The 17,260-nt window shown below is 46.5% G+C and overlaps 1 protein-coding gene across 2 annotated transcripts in view; it reads right to left on the bottom strand.

The window, feature by feature from the left end:
- Positions 1 to 260: 260 nt before the first annotated feature.
- Positions 261 to 17,260, bottom strand: part of LOC124254964 (low-density lipoprotein receptor-related protein 4-like) — a 34,113-nt gene continuing 17,113 nt past the window's right edge. Inside the window, exons 16-19 of one of the 2 annotated variants that reach the window (XM_046688804.1) lie at positions 6,198 to 6,339; positions 3,080 to 3,221; positions 2,431 to 2,598; positions 261 to 308 (exon numbers count right to left, since the gene is read on the bottom strand). In XM_046688804.1, the coding sequence (XP_046544760.1) occupies positions 2,589 to 2,598; positions 3,080 to 3,221; positions 6,198 to 6,339 (294 nt within the window). In that variant the 3' untranslated portion in view covers positions 261 to 308; positions 2,431 to 2,588. The remainder of the gene's footprint in view (positions 309 to 2,430; positions 2,599 to 3,079; positions 3,222 to 6,197; positions 6,340 to 17,260) is intronic. The other variant, XM_046688805.1, reaches the window with a different exon arrangement.

Raw genomic sequence — 17,260 nt, 5'->3', positions numbered from 1 at the left:
ATACTGCATGGCAGGGTAGACAATAGAGACAATTGGCTGATATTTGTAAAAATGACCGATTCTGAACAAAGGCGTATGATACGTACATTGCGCTGCGGCCCTCCCAACCTCACATGTTAATGGAATGTGATTATGAGATCTGCCCAGAAGATACGCCCGATTTCCTGGTCCACATCTACTGCGACAGCTCGCTTCATGGCCGCATGGCGATGAATGCTGACCACCCGTGGGGTGGGGAGTCTAGTTGGTCTATCATACGGGAGCTCCTCGCCAGTCCACGACAAGTAAGGCGGGAGCAGGACCTTGCGCTGTGACAATGCAGTAAACATGTTTCTACCTGAGTGTGATCAGCACCAGTGTACCTAACACTTATGTCCTGACTGTACCTGAGTGTGATCAGCACAGAGTAATGAACACTTATGTCCTGATCTGCACCTGGAGTGTGATCAGCACAGAGTAATGAACACTTATGTCCTGACTCTACCTGGAGTGTGATCAGCACAGAGTAATGAACACTTATGTCCTGACTGTGCCTGAGGTGTGATCAGCACAGAGTAATGAACACTTATGTCCTGACTGTACCTGGAGTGTGATCAGCACAGAGTAATGAACACTTATGTCCTGACTGTACCTGAGTGTGATCAGCACAGAGTAATCAACACTTATTTCCTGACTCTACCTGAGTGTGATCAGCACAGAAATGAACACTTATGTCCTGACTGAACCTGAGTGTGATCAGCACAGAGTAATCAACACTTATGTCCTGATTCTGTACCTGAGTGTGATCAGCACAGAGTAATGAACACTTATGTCCTGACTGTACCTGAGTGTGATCCGCACAAAGTAATAATGTACACTTATGTCCTGATTGGGTGCACCTGAGTGTGATCAGCACAGAGTAATGAACACTTATGTCCTGACTCTCACCTGAGTGTGATCAGCACAGAGTAATGTACACTTATGTCCTGACTGCACCTGGAGTGTGATCAGCACAGAGTAATGAACACTTATGTCCTGACTGTACCTGGAGTGTGATCAGCACAGAGTAATGAACACTTATGTCCTGACTGAACCTGGAGTGTGATCAGCACAGAGTAATTAACACTTATGTCCTGACTGTACCTGAGTGTGATCCCCACAGAGTAATGAACACTTATGTCCTGACTGTACCTGAGTGTGATCAGCACAGAGTAATGAACACTTATGTCCTGGATCTGTACCTGAGTGTGATCAGCACAGAGTAATGAACACTTATGTCCTGACTGCACCTGAGTGTGATCAGCACAGAATAATGAACACTTATGTCCTGACTCTACCTGAGTGTGATCAGCACAGAGTAATGTACACTTATGTCCTGACTGCACCTGAGTGTGATCAACATAGAGTAATGAACACTTATGTCCTGACTGTACCTGAGTGTGATCAGCACAGAGTAATGAACACTTATGTCCTGACTGTGCCTGGAGTGTGATCAGCACAGAGTAATGAACACTTATGTCCTGACTGTACCTGAGTAGGTGATCAGCACAGAGTAATGAACACTTATGTCCTGACTCTACCTGAGTGTGATCAGCACAGAGTAATGAACACTTATGTCCTGACTCTACCTGAGTGTGATCAGCACAGAAATGAACACTTATGTCCTGACTGAACCTGAGTGTGATCAGCACAGAGTAATGAACACTTATGTCCTGACTGCACCTGAGTGTGATCAGCACAGAGTAATGAACACTCTATGTCCTGACTGTACCTGAGCGTGATCAGCACAGAATAATGTACACTTATGTCCTGACTCTACTTGAGTGTGATCCGCACAGAGTAATGTACACTTATGTCCTGACTGCACCTGAGTGTGATCAGCACAGAATAATGAACACTTATGTCCTGACTCTACCTGAGTGTGATCAGCACAGAGTAATGTACACTTATGTCCCGACTGCAACCTGAGTGTGATCAACATAGAGTAATGAACACTTATGTCCTGACTGTACCTGAGTGTGATCAGCACAGAGTAATGAACACTTATGTCCTGACTGTACCTGAGTGTGATCAGCACAGAGTAATGAACACTTATGTCCTGACTGTACCTGAGTGTGATCAGCACAGAGTAATGAACACTTATGTCCTGACTGTTCCTGAGTGTGATCAGCACAGAGTAATGAACACTTATTTCCTGACTGTACCTGAGTGTGATCAGCACAGAGTAATGTACACTTATGTCCTGACTGCACCTGAGTGTGATCAGCACAGAGTAATGAACACTTATGTCCTGACTGTACCTGAGTGTGATCAGCACAGAGTAATGAACACGTATGTCCTGATTCTACACTGCATTTTAACAATAGAATGGCTTAACTACGTCCCAACTACGACAAGTCCTCTACAGTTATCCGAAATGCCCTGTCCTGTTGGGGCTGTATATAGCGCTACCTTCATGTCGACACCGAGTTCCGTTGACGAGGATGAATCCATGGCGACAGGTGCAAGTAAAGCTTCCCGGTGTGTTGTGGCAGGTGTGGGAGCAGGAACCCGGCTGGCTGCACTCGTCCACATCCTTACAGCCACCCTCCACGGCTTCGTATCCGGCTTTACATGCCTCTAGGATGCACAATTATCAAATACACACAAAAGGCTTTAAAGCCCGATAACATGCGTTTACTTTTTTAAGTAATCAAAGTTGTTTCTCACATGTTGATGCAGGAATAGCTGCATTCTGCCCTTGTAATTTAGTCATATCAAACATGGACATATTTCTGTTGTCTATAATATCACAACTGACACGATGACTGAAGGAAGGGTATGGCAGGCTGTTTCGCTTGGCAGAATCTGTAGATTATGTCACTAAAGAATCATAACTCTAAAACAAATAGGAGAAATGCACATGTTGATACGTTTCCATATCTTAAAGTGCTAATGACAATACTCCACAACCAATTACTGTTTGGTTTAAAGGTCGAGTCTGCGCTAAACGTTTAAGCACAATAATTCAGCATTTCCGTGGATGCCACAAAAGATTTGAAATACCTAAAACAATCACTAAATGAATCAAATATGATGCATTTTAGAATGTTGAACGTACTTGGCGTACGACAGGTCTTCTTTATCGTCACCAAGGGACAGTCCATCTGGACATGCGCACCGGAAGCTGTGTCTCGAGCCATTCCTGACAGTTGGGAGACAGATTAGACAGCCTCCGTTATCCGGCCCACACGCGGGTTTCCCTGATGTAAAGAGATCGAGATTTCAGGTGGTTTATGAAAAAAGAAGTTAATGATGGTTACAGAGTTGATTCAATTGTGATAGTAAAACTAAAACTAGGGGCGACGGGAAACACGACACTGTTCAAATATATTTCATTAGAGGGGGTAGACAGACGGCAACACAACATTGTTATAATGAACTAAGGTAGACACTGCTGTCTCTGTGTTTACATACATCATGAAAACATGTGCGCTTGGCTGTGGAAAGTCTCCTACTGGCTCTGGATAAGAAGGGAGGTAACTGATACGAAGCTGAATGTGAGAGCGCACGTGCAACAGCGCTTGGCGGTTGCGCGTGTTCTACGCCTCGAAAAGTAGTGCTGACAAGACAGACGTACATGGCAGCCTGAAACACCATAAACTGTTATGTAAACGGAAAGCCCAAGCTTTCCAAACACTTTCATACTTTCCAAAACTTTCCAAAAATACAAACATAAATGACTGGATTAATCACTTTAAATGTTTGCTTCAGGAAAGCAAAACTGTGTAAATTTGATTGAATTCTATAAATTTATCGATGGCTTCTTTGTTGATTCAATTGACGAGGATTTTATCAACATGACAGCTGATGGCGATGATGAACTTGATAGGACTATCACTTTAAATGAAGTGTTGTCTGCCATTGACTCAATGAAATCTGGTAAAGCTCCAGGATTTAATGGTATTCCCATAGAATTTTTTAAACATGCTCCATTAGAATGTACTGACATGTTACTAAAGTTATATAATGTAATATTATCCACCGGTATTTACCCTGAACAATGGACTTCTGGGGTTAATCTTCCTGTTTACAAGAAGGGCAGTGTAAATGAAGCTAGTAACTATAGGCCTATTACTCTTCTTGATGTGGCGGGTAAATGTTTTGTTAAAATAATATGCAATAGGCTCTTATTGTGGTCTACGGAGGAGAATGTTATTGTCAAAGAACAGGCAGGTTTCCGTAAAGGCTTTCAAACAACTGATAATACATTCATTATTGATACTCTCATTCAGAAATACTTGTCGGAGAAGCGTGGTAGATTTTATTGTGCCTTTATTGATTTAAAAGCTGCCTTTGAGTCTATCGTAAAGGTTTATTATTTAAGCTCTCGAATGGTGGTGTTTAAAGGAAAGATATTTATAATTATTAGAAATATTTATCAAAGTGTCCAATCATGTATATCTCTTCCTGGTGGTTACTCCACCTTTATCCAGTGCAGTACGGGGCTGTCAGATGTCCCCGAAGTTGTTTTCTCTTTTCATTAATGATCTTGTCGAGCATATGTCTTATGAGGGACAACATGGTGTAACTTTGGCATTCTTTAAAATATTCATTCTTCTATTTGCTGACCACATTCCACCTTAAATGCCAACAGCACCTTCACTACCAACTTCACCGTCACTGCCAACTTCACCTTTACCGCGAACTTCACCTTCACTGCCAACTTCACCTTTACCGCGAACTTCACCTTCACCACCAACTTCACCTTCACTGCCGACTTCACCTTTACCGTGAACTTCACCTTCACCACCAACTTCACCTTGACCGCAAACTGAACATTCACTGCCAACTTCACCTTTACCGCGAACTTCACCTTCACTGCCAACTTCACCTTTACAGTGAACTTCACCTTCACTGCCGACAACACCTTTTTACCGGTAACTTCACCTTCACTGCCAACTTCACCTTTTACCGGTAACTTCACCTTCACTGCCAACTTCACCTTTGCCGGTAACTTCACCTTCACTGCTAACTTCATCTTTACCGCGAACTGCACCTTCACTGCCAACTTCACCTTTACCGGTAACCTCACCTTCACTGCTAACTTCACCTTTACCGGTAACTCTACCTTCACTGCCAACTTCACCTTTACCGGTAACTTCACCTTCACTGCCAACTTCACCTTTACCGGTAACTTCACCTTCACTGCTAACTTCATCTTTACCGCGAACTGCACCTTCACTGCTAACTTCACCTTTACCGGTAACTTCACCTTCACTGCCGACTTCACCTTTACCATGAAATTCACCTTCACTACCAACTTCACCTTTACTGGTAACTTCACCTTCACTGCCAACTTCACCTTTACCGTAACTTCACCTTCACTGCTAACTTCATCTTTACCGCAAACTGCACCTTCACTGCCAACTTCACCTTTACCGGTAACCTCACCTTCACTGCTAACTTCACCTTTACCGGTAACTTCACCTTCACTGCCGGCTTCACATTTACCATGAACTTCCTTCACTGCCAACTTCACCTTTACCGCTGAACTGCACCTTCACTGCCAACTTCACCTTTACCGGTAACCTCACCTTCACTGCTAACTTCACCTTTACCGGTAACTTCACCTTCACTGCCAGCTTCACATTTACCATGAACTTCGCCTTCACTGCCAACTTCACCTTTACTGGTAACTTCACCTTCACTGCCAACTTCACCTTTACCGGTAACTTCACCTTCACTGCTAACTTCATCTTTACCGCGAACTGCACCTTCACTGCCAACTTCACCTTTACCGGTAACCTCACCTTCACTGCTAACTTCACCTTTACCGGTAACCTCACCTTCACTGCTAACTTCATCTTTACCGCGAACTGCACCTTCACTGCCAACTTCACCTTTACCGGTAACTTCACCTTCACTGCCAACTTCACCTTTACCGTGAACTTCACCTTCACTGCTAACTTCATCTTTACCGCGAACTGCACTTTCACTGTCAACTTCACCTTTACCGGTAACTTCACCTTCACTGCCAACTTCACCTTTACCTCGAACTTCACCTTCACTGCCAACTTCACCTTCACTGCCATCGCCACTACAGCCATGCGTGTTCACGGTTATGTTCCATGGTATTAAATCTGAAATCTATGATTGCATGCTCTTGTCTTTCACCTTGGATATAATTTCAATAAAATATAGACGGGAAGTGTAGCAAGATTCATATACACTCATACCTTCTGGTTGCATATCAGGATGGAACGGCTTCACACTATGTGGATCAACAGCGCTGCCGAGAGCCATAAGCTTGTCTCCTCCTGATTGTTTGTACATCCTCATGACTTCCTCGCGCCTCAGGTCCGCCCAGTACACGTAGTTCTACAAAAAGAAGTTTGCACGTCCACAGCTATTTCAGTTTGTTCCGTCCTTAATGGTTGGATGGGTACAGTCAACAGTAGTTGGGTGGCAGAGTTGCATAAAATAGCATACATTAACACTTGTGAAGATACAAGGTGTACTGTGAGGGCGAGATGAACTCACACAGCTGTGACCAGTCACGGGGATATCTGTGAAGCTACAAGGAGCAATATGAGGGTTTACACACTGCTGTGACCAGTCATGGGGATATCTGTGAAGCTACAATGTGTACTGTGAGGGAGATAAACTCACACTGCTGTGAACAGTCACGGGGATATCTGTGAAGCTACAAGGTGTACTGTGAGGGCGAGATGAACTCACACAGCTGTTACCAGTCACGGGGATATCTGTGAAGCTACAAGGAGCAATATGAGGGTTAACACACTGCTGTGACCAGTCACGGGGATATCTGTGAAGCTACAAGGAGCAATATGAGGGTTTACACACTACTGTGACCAGTCACGGGGATATCTGTGAAGCTACAAGGAGCAATATGAGGGTTTACACACTGCTGTGACCAGTCAGGGGGATATCTGTGAAGCTACAAGGAGCAATATGAGAGTTTACACACTACTGTGACCAGTCATGGGGATATCTGTGAAGCTACAAGGAGCAATATGAGGGTTTACACACTGCTGTGACCAGTCAGGGGGATATCTGTGAAGCTACAAGGTGTACTGTGAGGGCGAGATGAACTCACACTGCTGTGAACAGTCACGGGGATATCTGTGAAGCTACAAGGTGTACTGTGAGGGCGAGATGAACTCACACAGCTGTGACCAGTCACGGGGATATCTGTGAAGCTACAAGGAGCAATATGAGGGTTTACACACTACTGTGACCAGTCACGGGGATATCATGTGAAGCTACAAGGAGCAATATGAGGGTTTACACACTGCTGTGACCAGTCAGGGGGATATCTGTGAAGCTACAAGGAGCAATATGAGAGTTTACACACTACTGTGACCAGTCACGGGGATATCTGTGGAGCTACAAGGAGCAATATGAGGGTTTACACACTGCTGTGACCAGTCACGGGGATATCTGTGAAGCTACAAGGAGCAATATGAGGGTTTACACACTGCTGTGAACAGTCACGGGGATATCTGTGAAGCTACAAGGAGCAATATGAGGGTTTACACACTACTGTGACCAGTCACGGGGATATCTGTGAAGCTACAAAGAGCAATATGAGGGTTTACACACTGCTGTGACCAGTCACGGGGATATCTGTGAAGCTACAAGGAGCAATATGAGGGTTTTCACACTGCTGTGAACAGTCACGGGGATATCTGTGAAGCTACAAAGTGAACTGTGAGGGCGAGATGAACTCACACAGCTGTGACCAGTCACGGGGATATCTGTGAAGCTACAAGGGAGCAATATGAGGGTTAACACACTGCTGTGACCAGTCACGGGGATATCTGTGAAGCTACAAGGAGCAATATGAGGGTTTACACACTACTGTGACCAGTCACGGGGATATCATGTGAAGCTACAAGGAGCAATATGAGAGTTTACACACTACTGTGACCAGTCATGGGGATATCTGTGAAGCTACAAAGTGTACTGTGAGGGCGAGATGAACTCACACTGCTGTGAACAGTCACGGGGATATCTGTGAAGCTACAAGGTGTACTGTGAGGGCGAGATGAACTCACACAGCTGTGACCAGTCACGGGGATATCTGTGAAGCTACAAGGTGTACTGTGAGGGCGAGATGAACTCACACAGCTGTGACCAGTCACGGGGATATCATGTGAAGCTACAAGGAGCAATATGAGGGTTTACACACTGCTGTGACCAGTCACGGGGATATCTGTGAAGCTACAAGGAGCAATATGAGGGTTTACACACTACTGTGACCAGTCACGGGGATATCTGTGGAGCTACAAGGAGCAATATGAGGGTTTACACACTGCTGTGACCAGTCACGGGGATATCATGTGAAGCTACAAGGAGCAATATGAGGGTTAACACACTGCTGTGACCAGTCACGGGGATATCTGTGAAGCTACAAGGAGCAATATGAGGGTTTACACACTACTGTGACCAGTCACGGGGATATCATGTGAAGCTACAAGGAGCAATATGAGAGTTTACACACTACTGTGACCAGTCACGGGGATATATGTGAAGCTACAAGGTGTACTGTGAGGGCGAGATGAACTCACACAGCTGTGACCAGTCACGGGGATATCTGTGAAGCTACAAAGTGTACTGTGAGGGCGAGATGAACTCACACAGCTGTGACCAGTCACGGGGATATCATGTGAAGCTACAAGGAGCAATATGAGGGTTTACACACTGCTGTGACCAGTCACGGGGATATCTGTGAAGCTACAAGGAGCAATATGAGGGTTTACACACTACTGTGACCAGTCACGGGGATATCTGTGGAGCTACAAGGAGCAATATGAGGGTTTACACACTGCTGTGAACAGTCACGGGGATATCTGTGAAGCTACAAGGAGCAATATGAGGGTTTACACACTACTGTGACCAGTCACGGGGATATCTGTGAAGCTACAAGGAGCAATATGAGGGTTAACACACTGCTGTGACCAGTCACGGGGATATCTGTGAAGCTACAAGGAGCAATATGAGGGTTTACACACTGCTGTGACCAGTCACGGGGATATCTGTGAAGCTACAAGGAGCAATATGAGGGTTTTCACACTGCTGTGAACAGTCACGGGGATATCTGTGAAGCTACAAGGAGCAATATGAGGGTTTACACACTACTGTGACCAGTCACGGGGATATCTGTGAAGCTACAAGGAGCAATATGAGGGTTAACACACTGCTGTGACCAGTCACGGGGATATCTGTGAAGCTACAAGGAGCAATATGAGGGTTTACACACTGCTGTGAACAGTCACGGGGATATCTGTGAAGCTACAAGGAGCAATATGAGGGTTTACACACTACTGTGACCAGTCACGGGGATATCTGTGAAGCTACACAAGGAGCAATATGAGGGTTAACACACTGCTGTGACCAGTCACGGGGATATCTGTGAAGCTACAAGGAGCAATATGAGGGTTTACACACTGCTGTGACCAGTCACGGGGATATCTGTGAAGCTACAAGGAGCAATATGAGGGTTTTCACACTGCTGTGAACAGTCACGGGGATATCTGTGAAGCTACAAAGAGCAATATGAGGGTTTACACACTGCTGTGACCAGTCACGGGGATATCTGTGAAGCTACAAGGAGCAATATGAGGGTTTTCACACTGCTGTGAACAGTCACGGGGATATCTGTGAAGCTACAAAGTGAACTGTGAGGGCGAGATGAACTCACACAGCTGTGACCAGTCACGGGGATATCTGTGAAGCTACAAGGAGCAATATGAGGGTTAACACACTGCTGTGACCAGTCACGGGGATATCTGTGAAGCTACAAGGAGCAATATGAGGGTTTACACACTACTGTGACCAGTCACGGGGATATCATGTGAAGCTACAAGGAGCAATATGAGAGTTTACACACTACTGTGACCAGTCATGGGGATATCTGTGAAGCTACAAAGTGTACTGTGAGGGCGAGATGAACTCACACTGCTGTGAACAGTCACGGGATATCTGTGAAGCTACAAGGTGTACTGTGAGGGCGAGATGAACTCACACAGCTGTGACCAGTCACGGGGATATCTGTGAAGCTACAAAGTGTACTGTGAGGGCGAGATGAACTCACACAGCTGTGACCAGTCACGGGGATATCATGTGAAGCTACAAGGAGCAATATGAGGGTTTACACACTGCTGTGACCAGTCACGGGGATATCTGTGAAGCTACAAGGAGCAATATGAGGGTTTACACACTACTGTGACCAGTCACGGGGATATCTGTGGAGCTACAAGGAGCAATATGAGGGTTTACACACTGCTGTGACCAGTCACGGGATATCATGTGAAGCTACAAGGAGCAATATGAGGGTTTACACACTGCTGTGACCAGTCACGGGGATATCTGTGAAGCTACAAGGAGCAATATGAGGGTTTTCACACTGCTGTGACCAGTCACGGGGATATCATGTGAAGCTACAAGGAGCAATATGAGGGTTTACACACTGCTGTGACCAGTCACGGGGATATCTGTGAAGCTACAAGGAGCAATATGAGAGTTTACACACTACTGTGACCAGTCAGGGGGATATCATGTGAAGCTACAAGGAGCAATATGAGGGTTTACACACTGCTGTGACCAGTCAGGGGGATATCTGTGAAGCTACAAAGTGTACTGTGAGGGCGAGATGAACTCACACTGCTGTGAACAGTCACGGGGATATCTGTGAAGCTACAAGGTGTACTGTGAGGGCGAGATGAACTCACACAGCTGTGACCAGTCACGGGGATATCTGTGAAGCTACAAAGTGTACTGTGAGGGCGAGATGAACTCACACAGCTGTGACCAGTCACGGGGATATCATGTGAAGCTACAAGGAGCAATATGAGGGTTTACACACTGCTGTGACCAGTCACGGGGATATCTGTGAAGCTACAAGGAGCAATATGAGGGTTTACACACTACTGTGACCAGTCACGGGGATATCTGTGGAGCTACAAGGAGCAATATGAGGGTTTACACACTGCTGTGACCAGTCACGGGGATATCTGTGAAGCTACAAGGAGCAATATGAGGGTTTTCACACTGCTGTGAACAGTCACGGGGATATCTGTGAAGCTACAAAGTGAACTGTGAGGGCGAGATGAACTCACACAGCTGTGACCAGTCACGGGGATATCTGTGAAGCTACAAGGAGCAATATGAGGGTTAACACACTGCTGTGACCAGTCACGAGGATATCTGTGAAGCTACAAGGAGCAATATGAGGGTTTACACACTACTGTGACCAGTCACGGGGATATCATGTGAAGCTACAAGGAGCAATATGAGAGTTTACACACTACTGTGACCAGTCATGGGGATATCTGTGAAGCTACAAAGTGTACTGTGAGGGCGAGATGAACTCACACTGCTGTGAACAGTCACGGGGATATATGTGAAGCTACAAGGTCAGGGCGAGATGAACTCACACTGCTGTGACCAGTCACGGGGATATCTGTGAAGCTACAAAGTGTACTGTGAGGGCGAGATGAACTCACACAGCTGTGACCAGTCACGGGGATATCATGTGAAGCTACAAGGAGCAATATGAGGGTTTACACACTGCTGTGACCAGTCACGGGGATATCTGTGAAGCTACAAGGAGCAATATGAGGGTTTACACACTACTGTGACCAGTCACGGGATATCTGTGGAGCTACAAGGAGCAATATGAGGGTTTACACACTGCTGTGACCAGTCACGGGGATATCATGTGAAGCTACAAGGAGCAATATGAGGGTTTACACACTGCTGTGACCAGTCACGGGGATATCTCATGAAGCTACAAGGAGCAATATGAGAGTTTACACACTACTGTGACCAATCATGGGGATATCCGTGAAGCTAAGGGTTTACACACTGCTGTGACCAGTCACGGGGATATCTGTGAAGCTACAAAGTGTACTGTGAGGGCGAGATGAACTCACACTGCTGTGAACAGTCACGGGGATATCTGTGAAGCTACAAGGTGTACTGTGAGGGCGAGATGAACTCACACAGCTGTGACCAGTCACGGGATATCTGTGAAGCTACAAAGTGTACTGTGAGGGCGAGATGAACTCACACAGCTGTGACCAGTCACGGGGATATCATGAAGCTACAAGGAGCAATATGAGGGTTTACACACTGCTGTGACCAGTCACGGGATATCTGTGAAGCTACAAGGAGCAATATGAGGGTTTACACACTACTGTGACCAGTCACGGGGATATCTGTGGAGCTACAAGGAGCAATATGAGGGTTTACACACTGCTGTGAACAGTCACGGGATATCTGTGAAGCTACAAGGAGCAATATGAGGGTTTACACACTGCTGTGACCAGTCACGGGATATCCGTGAAGCTAAAAGAGCAATATGAGGGTTTACACACTACTGTGACCAGTCACGGGGATATCTGTGAAGCTACAAGGAGCAATATGAGGGTTTACACACAGCTGTGACCAGTCACGGGGATATCTGTGAAGCTACAAGGAGCAATATGAGGGTTTACACACTACTGTGACCAGTCACGGGATATCATGTGAAGCTACAAGGAGCAATATGAGGGTTTACACACTACTGTGACCAGTCACGGGGATATCTGTGAAGCTACAAAGTGTACTGTGAGGGCGAGATGAACTCACACTGCTGTGAACAGTCACGGGGATATATGTGAAGCTACAAGGTGTACTGTGAGGGCGAGATGAACTCACACAGCTGTGACCAGTCACGGGGATATCTGTGAAGCTACAAAGTGTACTGTGAGGGCGAGATGAACTCACACAGCTGTGACCAGTCACGGGGATATCATGTGAAGCTACAAGGAGCAATATGAGGGTTTACACACTGCTGTGACCAGTCACGGTGATATCTGTGAAGCCACAAGGAGCAATATGAGGGTTTACACACTACTGTGACCAGTCACGGGGATATCTGTGGAGCTACAAGGAGCAATATGAGGGTTTACACACTGCTGTGAACAGTCACGGGATATCTGTGAAGCTACAAGGAGCAATATGAGGGTTTACACACTACTGTGACCAGTCACGGGGATATCTGTGAAGCTACAAAGAGCAATATGAGGGTTTACACACTGCTGTGACCAGTCACGGGGATATCTGTGAAGCTACAAGGAGCAATATGAGGGTTTTCACACTGCTGTGAACAGTCACGGGGATATCTGTGAAGCTACAAAGTGAACTGTGAGGGCGAGATGAACTCACACAGCTGTGACCAGTCACGGGGATATCTGTGAAGCTACAAGGAGCAATATGAGGGTTAACACACTGCTGTGACCAGTCACGGGGATATCTGTGAAGCTACAAGGAGCATTATGAGGGTTTACACACTACTGTGACCAGTCACGGGGATATCATGTGAAGCTACAAGGAGCAATATGAGAGTTTACACACTACTGTGACCAGTCATGGGGATATCTGTGAAGCTACAAAGTGTACTGTGAGGGCGAGATGAACTCACACAGCTGTGAACAGTCACGGGGATATCTGTGAAGCTACAAGGTGTACTGTGAGGGCGAGATGAACTCACACAGCTGTGACCAGTCACGGGGATATCTGTGAAGCTACAAAGTGTACTGTGAGGGCGAGATGAACTCACACAGCTGTGACCAGTCACGGGGATATCATGTGAAGCTACAAGGAGCAATATGAGGGTTTACACACTGCTGTGACCAGTCACGGGGATATCTGTGAAGCTACAAGGAGCAATATGAGGGTTTACACACTACTGTGACCAGTCACGGGGATATCTGTGGAGCTACAAGGAGCAATATGAGGGTTTACACACTGCTGTGAACAGTCACGGGGATATCTGTGAAGCTACAAGGAGCAATATGAGGGTTTACACACAGCTGTGACCAGTCACGGGGATATCCGTGAAGCTACAAGGAGCAATATGAGGGTTTACACACTACTGTGACCAGTCACGGGGATATCTGTGAAGCTACAAGGAGCAATATGAGGGTTTACACACAGCTGTGACCAGTCACGGGGATATCTGTGAAGCTACAAGGAGCAATATGAGGGTTTACACACTGCTGTGACCAGTCACGGGGATATCTGTGAAGCTACAAGGAGCAATATGAGGGTTTTCACACTGCTGTGAACAGTCACGGGGATATCTGTGAAGCTACAAAGTGTACTGTGAGGGCGAGATGAACTCACACTGCTGTGAACAGTCACGGGGATATATGTGAAGCTACAAGGTGTACTGTGAGGGCGAGATGAACTCACACAGCTGTGACCAGTCACGGGGATATCTGTGAAGCTACAAAGTGTACTGTGAGGGCGAGATGAACTCACACAGCTGTGACCAGTCACGGGGATATCATGTGAAGCTACAAGGAGCAATATGAGGGTTTACACACTGCTGTGACCAGTCACGGGGATATCTGTGAAGCTACAAGGAGCAATATGAGGGTTTACACACCACTGTGACCAGTCACGGGGATATCTGTGGAGCTACAAGGAGCAATATGAGGGTTTACACACTGCTGTGAACAGTCACGGGGATATCTGTGAAGCTACAAGGAGCAATATGAGGGTTTACACACTACTGTGACCAGTCACGGGGATATCTGTGAAGCTACAAAGAGCAATATGAGGGTTTACACACTGCTGTGACCAGTCACGGGGATATCTGTGAAGCTACAAGGAGCAATATGAGGGTTTTCACACTGCTGTGAACAGTCACGGGGATATCTGTGAAGCTACAAAGTGAACTGTGAGGGCGAGATGAACTCACACAGCTGTGACCAGTCACGGGGATATCTGTGAAGCTACAAGGAGCAATATGAGGGTTAACACACTGCTGTGACCAGTCACGGGGATATCTGTGAAGCTACAAGGAGCAATATGAGGGTTTACACACTACTGTGACCAGTCACGGGGATATCATGTGAAGCTACAAGGAGCAATATGAGAGTTTACACACTACTGTGACCAGTCATGGGGATATCTGTGAAGCTACAAAGTGTACTGTGAGGGCGAGATGAACTCACACTGCTGTGAACAGTCACGGGGATATCTGTGAAGCTACAAGGTGTACTGTGAGGGCGAGATGAACTCACACAGCTGTCACCAGTCACGGGGATATCTGTGAAGCTACAAAGTGTACTGTGAGGGCGAGATGAACTCACACAGCTGTGACCAGTCACGGGGATATCATGTGAAGCTACAAGGAGCAATATGAGGGTTTACACACTGCTGTGACCAGTCACGGGGATATCTGTGAAGCTACAAGGAGCAATATGAGGGTTTACACACTACTGTGACCAGTCACGGGGATATCTGTGGAGCTACAAGGAGCAATATGAGGGTTTACACACTGCTGTGACCAGTCACGGGGATATCTGTGAAGCTACAAGGAGCAATATGAGGGTTTTCACACTGCTGTGAACAGTCACGGGGATATCTGTGAAGCTACAAAGTGTACTGTGAGGGCGAGATGAACTCACACTGCTGTGAACAGTCACGGGGATATATGTGAAGCTACAAGGTGTACTGTGAGGGCGAGATGAACTCACACAGCTGTGACCAGTCACGGGGATATCTGTGAAGCTACAAAGTGTACTGTGAGGGCGAGATGAACTCACACAGCTGTGACCAGTCACGGGATATCATGTGAAGCTACAAGGAGCAATATGAGGGTTTACACACTGCTGTGACCAGTCACGGGGATATCTGTGGAGCTACAAGGAGCAATATGAGGGTTTACACACTGCTGTGAACAGTCACGGGGATATCTGTGAAGCTACAAGGAGCAATATGAAGGTTTACACACTACTGTGACCAGTCACGGGGATATCTGTGAAGCTACAAAGAGCAATATGAGGGTTTACACACTGCTGTGACCAGTCACGGGGATATCTGTGAAGCTACAAGGAGCAATATGAGGGTTTTCACACTGCTGTGAACAGTCACGGGGATATCTGTGAAGCTACAAAGTGAACTGTGAGGGCGAGATGAACTCACACAGCTGTGACCAGTCACGGGGATATCTGTGAAGCTACAAGGAGCAATATGAGGGTTAACACACTGCTGTGACCAGTCACGGGGATATCTGTGAAGCTACAAGGAGCAATATGAGGGTTTACACACTACCGTGACCAGTCACGGGGATATCATGTGAAGCTACAAGGAGCAATATGAGAGTTTACACACTACTGTGACCAGTCATGGGGATATCTGTGAAGCTACAAAGTGTACTGTGAGGGCGAGATGAACTCACACTGCTGTGAACAGTCACGGGATATCTGTGAAGCTACAAGGTGTACTGTGAGGGCGAGATGAACTCACACAGCTGTGACCAGTCACGGGGATATCTGTGAAGCTACAAAGTGTACTGTGAGGGCGAGATGAACTCACACAGCTGTGACCAGTCACGGGGATATCATGTGAAGCTACAAGGAGCAATATGAGGGTTTACACACTGCTGTGACCAGTCACGGGGATATCTGTGAAGCTACAAGGAGCAATATGAGGGTTTACACACTACTGTGACCAGTCACGGGGATATCTGTGGAGCTACAAGGAGCAATATGAGGGTTTACACACTGCTGTGACCAGTCACGGGGATATCATGTGAAGCTACAAGGAGCAATATGAGGGTTTACACACTGCTGTGACCAGTCACGGGGATATCTGTGAAGCTACAAGGAGCAATATGAGGGTTTTCACACTGCTGTGACCAGTCACGGGGATATCATGTGAAGCTACAAGGAGCAATATGAGGGTTTACACACAGCTGTGACCAGTCACGGGGATATCTGTGAAGCTACAAGGAGCAATATGAGAGTTTACACACTACTGTGACCAGTCATGGGGATATCCGTGAAGCTACAAGGAGCAATATGAGGGTTTACACACTGCTGTGACCAGTCACGGGGATATCTGTGAAGCTACAAGGAGCAATATGAGGGTTTACACACTGCTGTGACCAGTCACGGGGATATCTGTGAAGCTACAAGGAGCAATATGAGAGTTTACACACTACTGTGACCAGTCATGGGGATATCCGTGAAGCTACAAGGAGCAATATGAGGGTTTACACACTGCTGTGACCAGTCACGGGGATATCTATGAAGCTACAAAGTGTACTGTGAGGGCGAGATGAACTCACACTGCTGTGAACAGTCACGGGGATATCTGTGAAGCTACAAGGTGTACTGTGAGGGCGAGATGAACTCACACAGCTGTGACCAGTCACGGGGATATCTGTGAAGCTACAAGGAGCAATATGAGGGTTTACACACTGCTGTGACCAGTCACG

This window comes from Haliotis rubra, unplaced genomic scaffold (genome assembly GCF_003918875.1).
Source record: "Haliotis rubra isolate DU_JTF1 unplaced genomic scaffold, ASM391887v1 Scf589, whole genome shotgun sequence".
Lineage (NCBI taxonomy): Eukaryota > Metazoa > Mollusca > Gastropoda > Lepetellida > Haliotidae > Haliotis > Haliotis rubra.
Note: the sequence above shows the minus strand (reverse complement) of the source record. Positions and strands in the feature narration are given on the sequence as shown.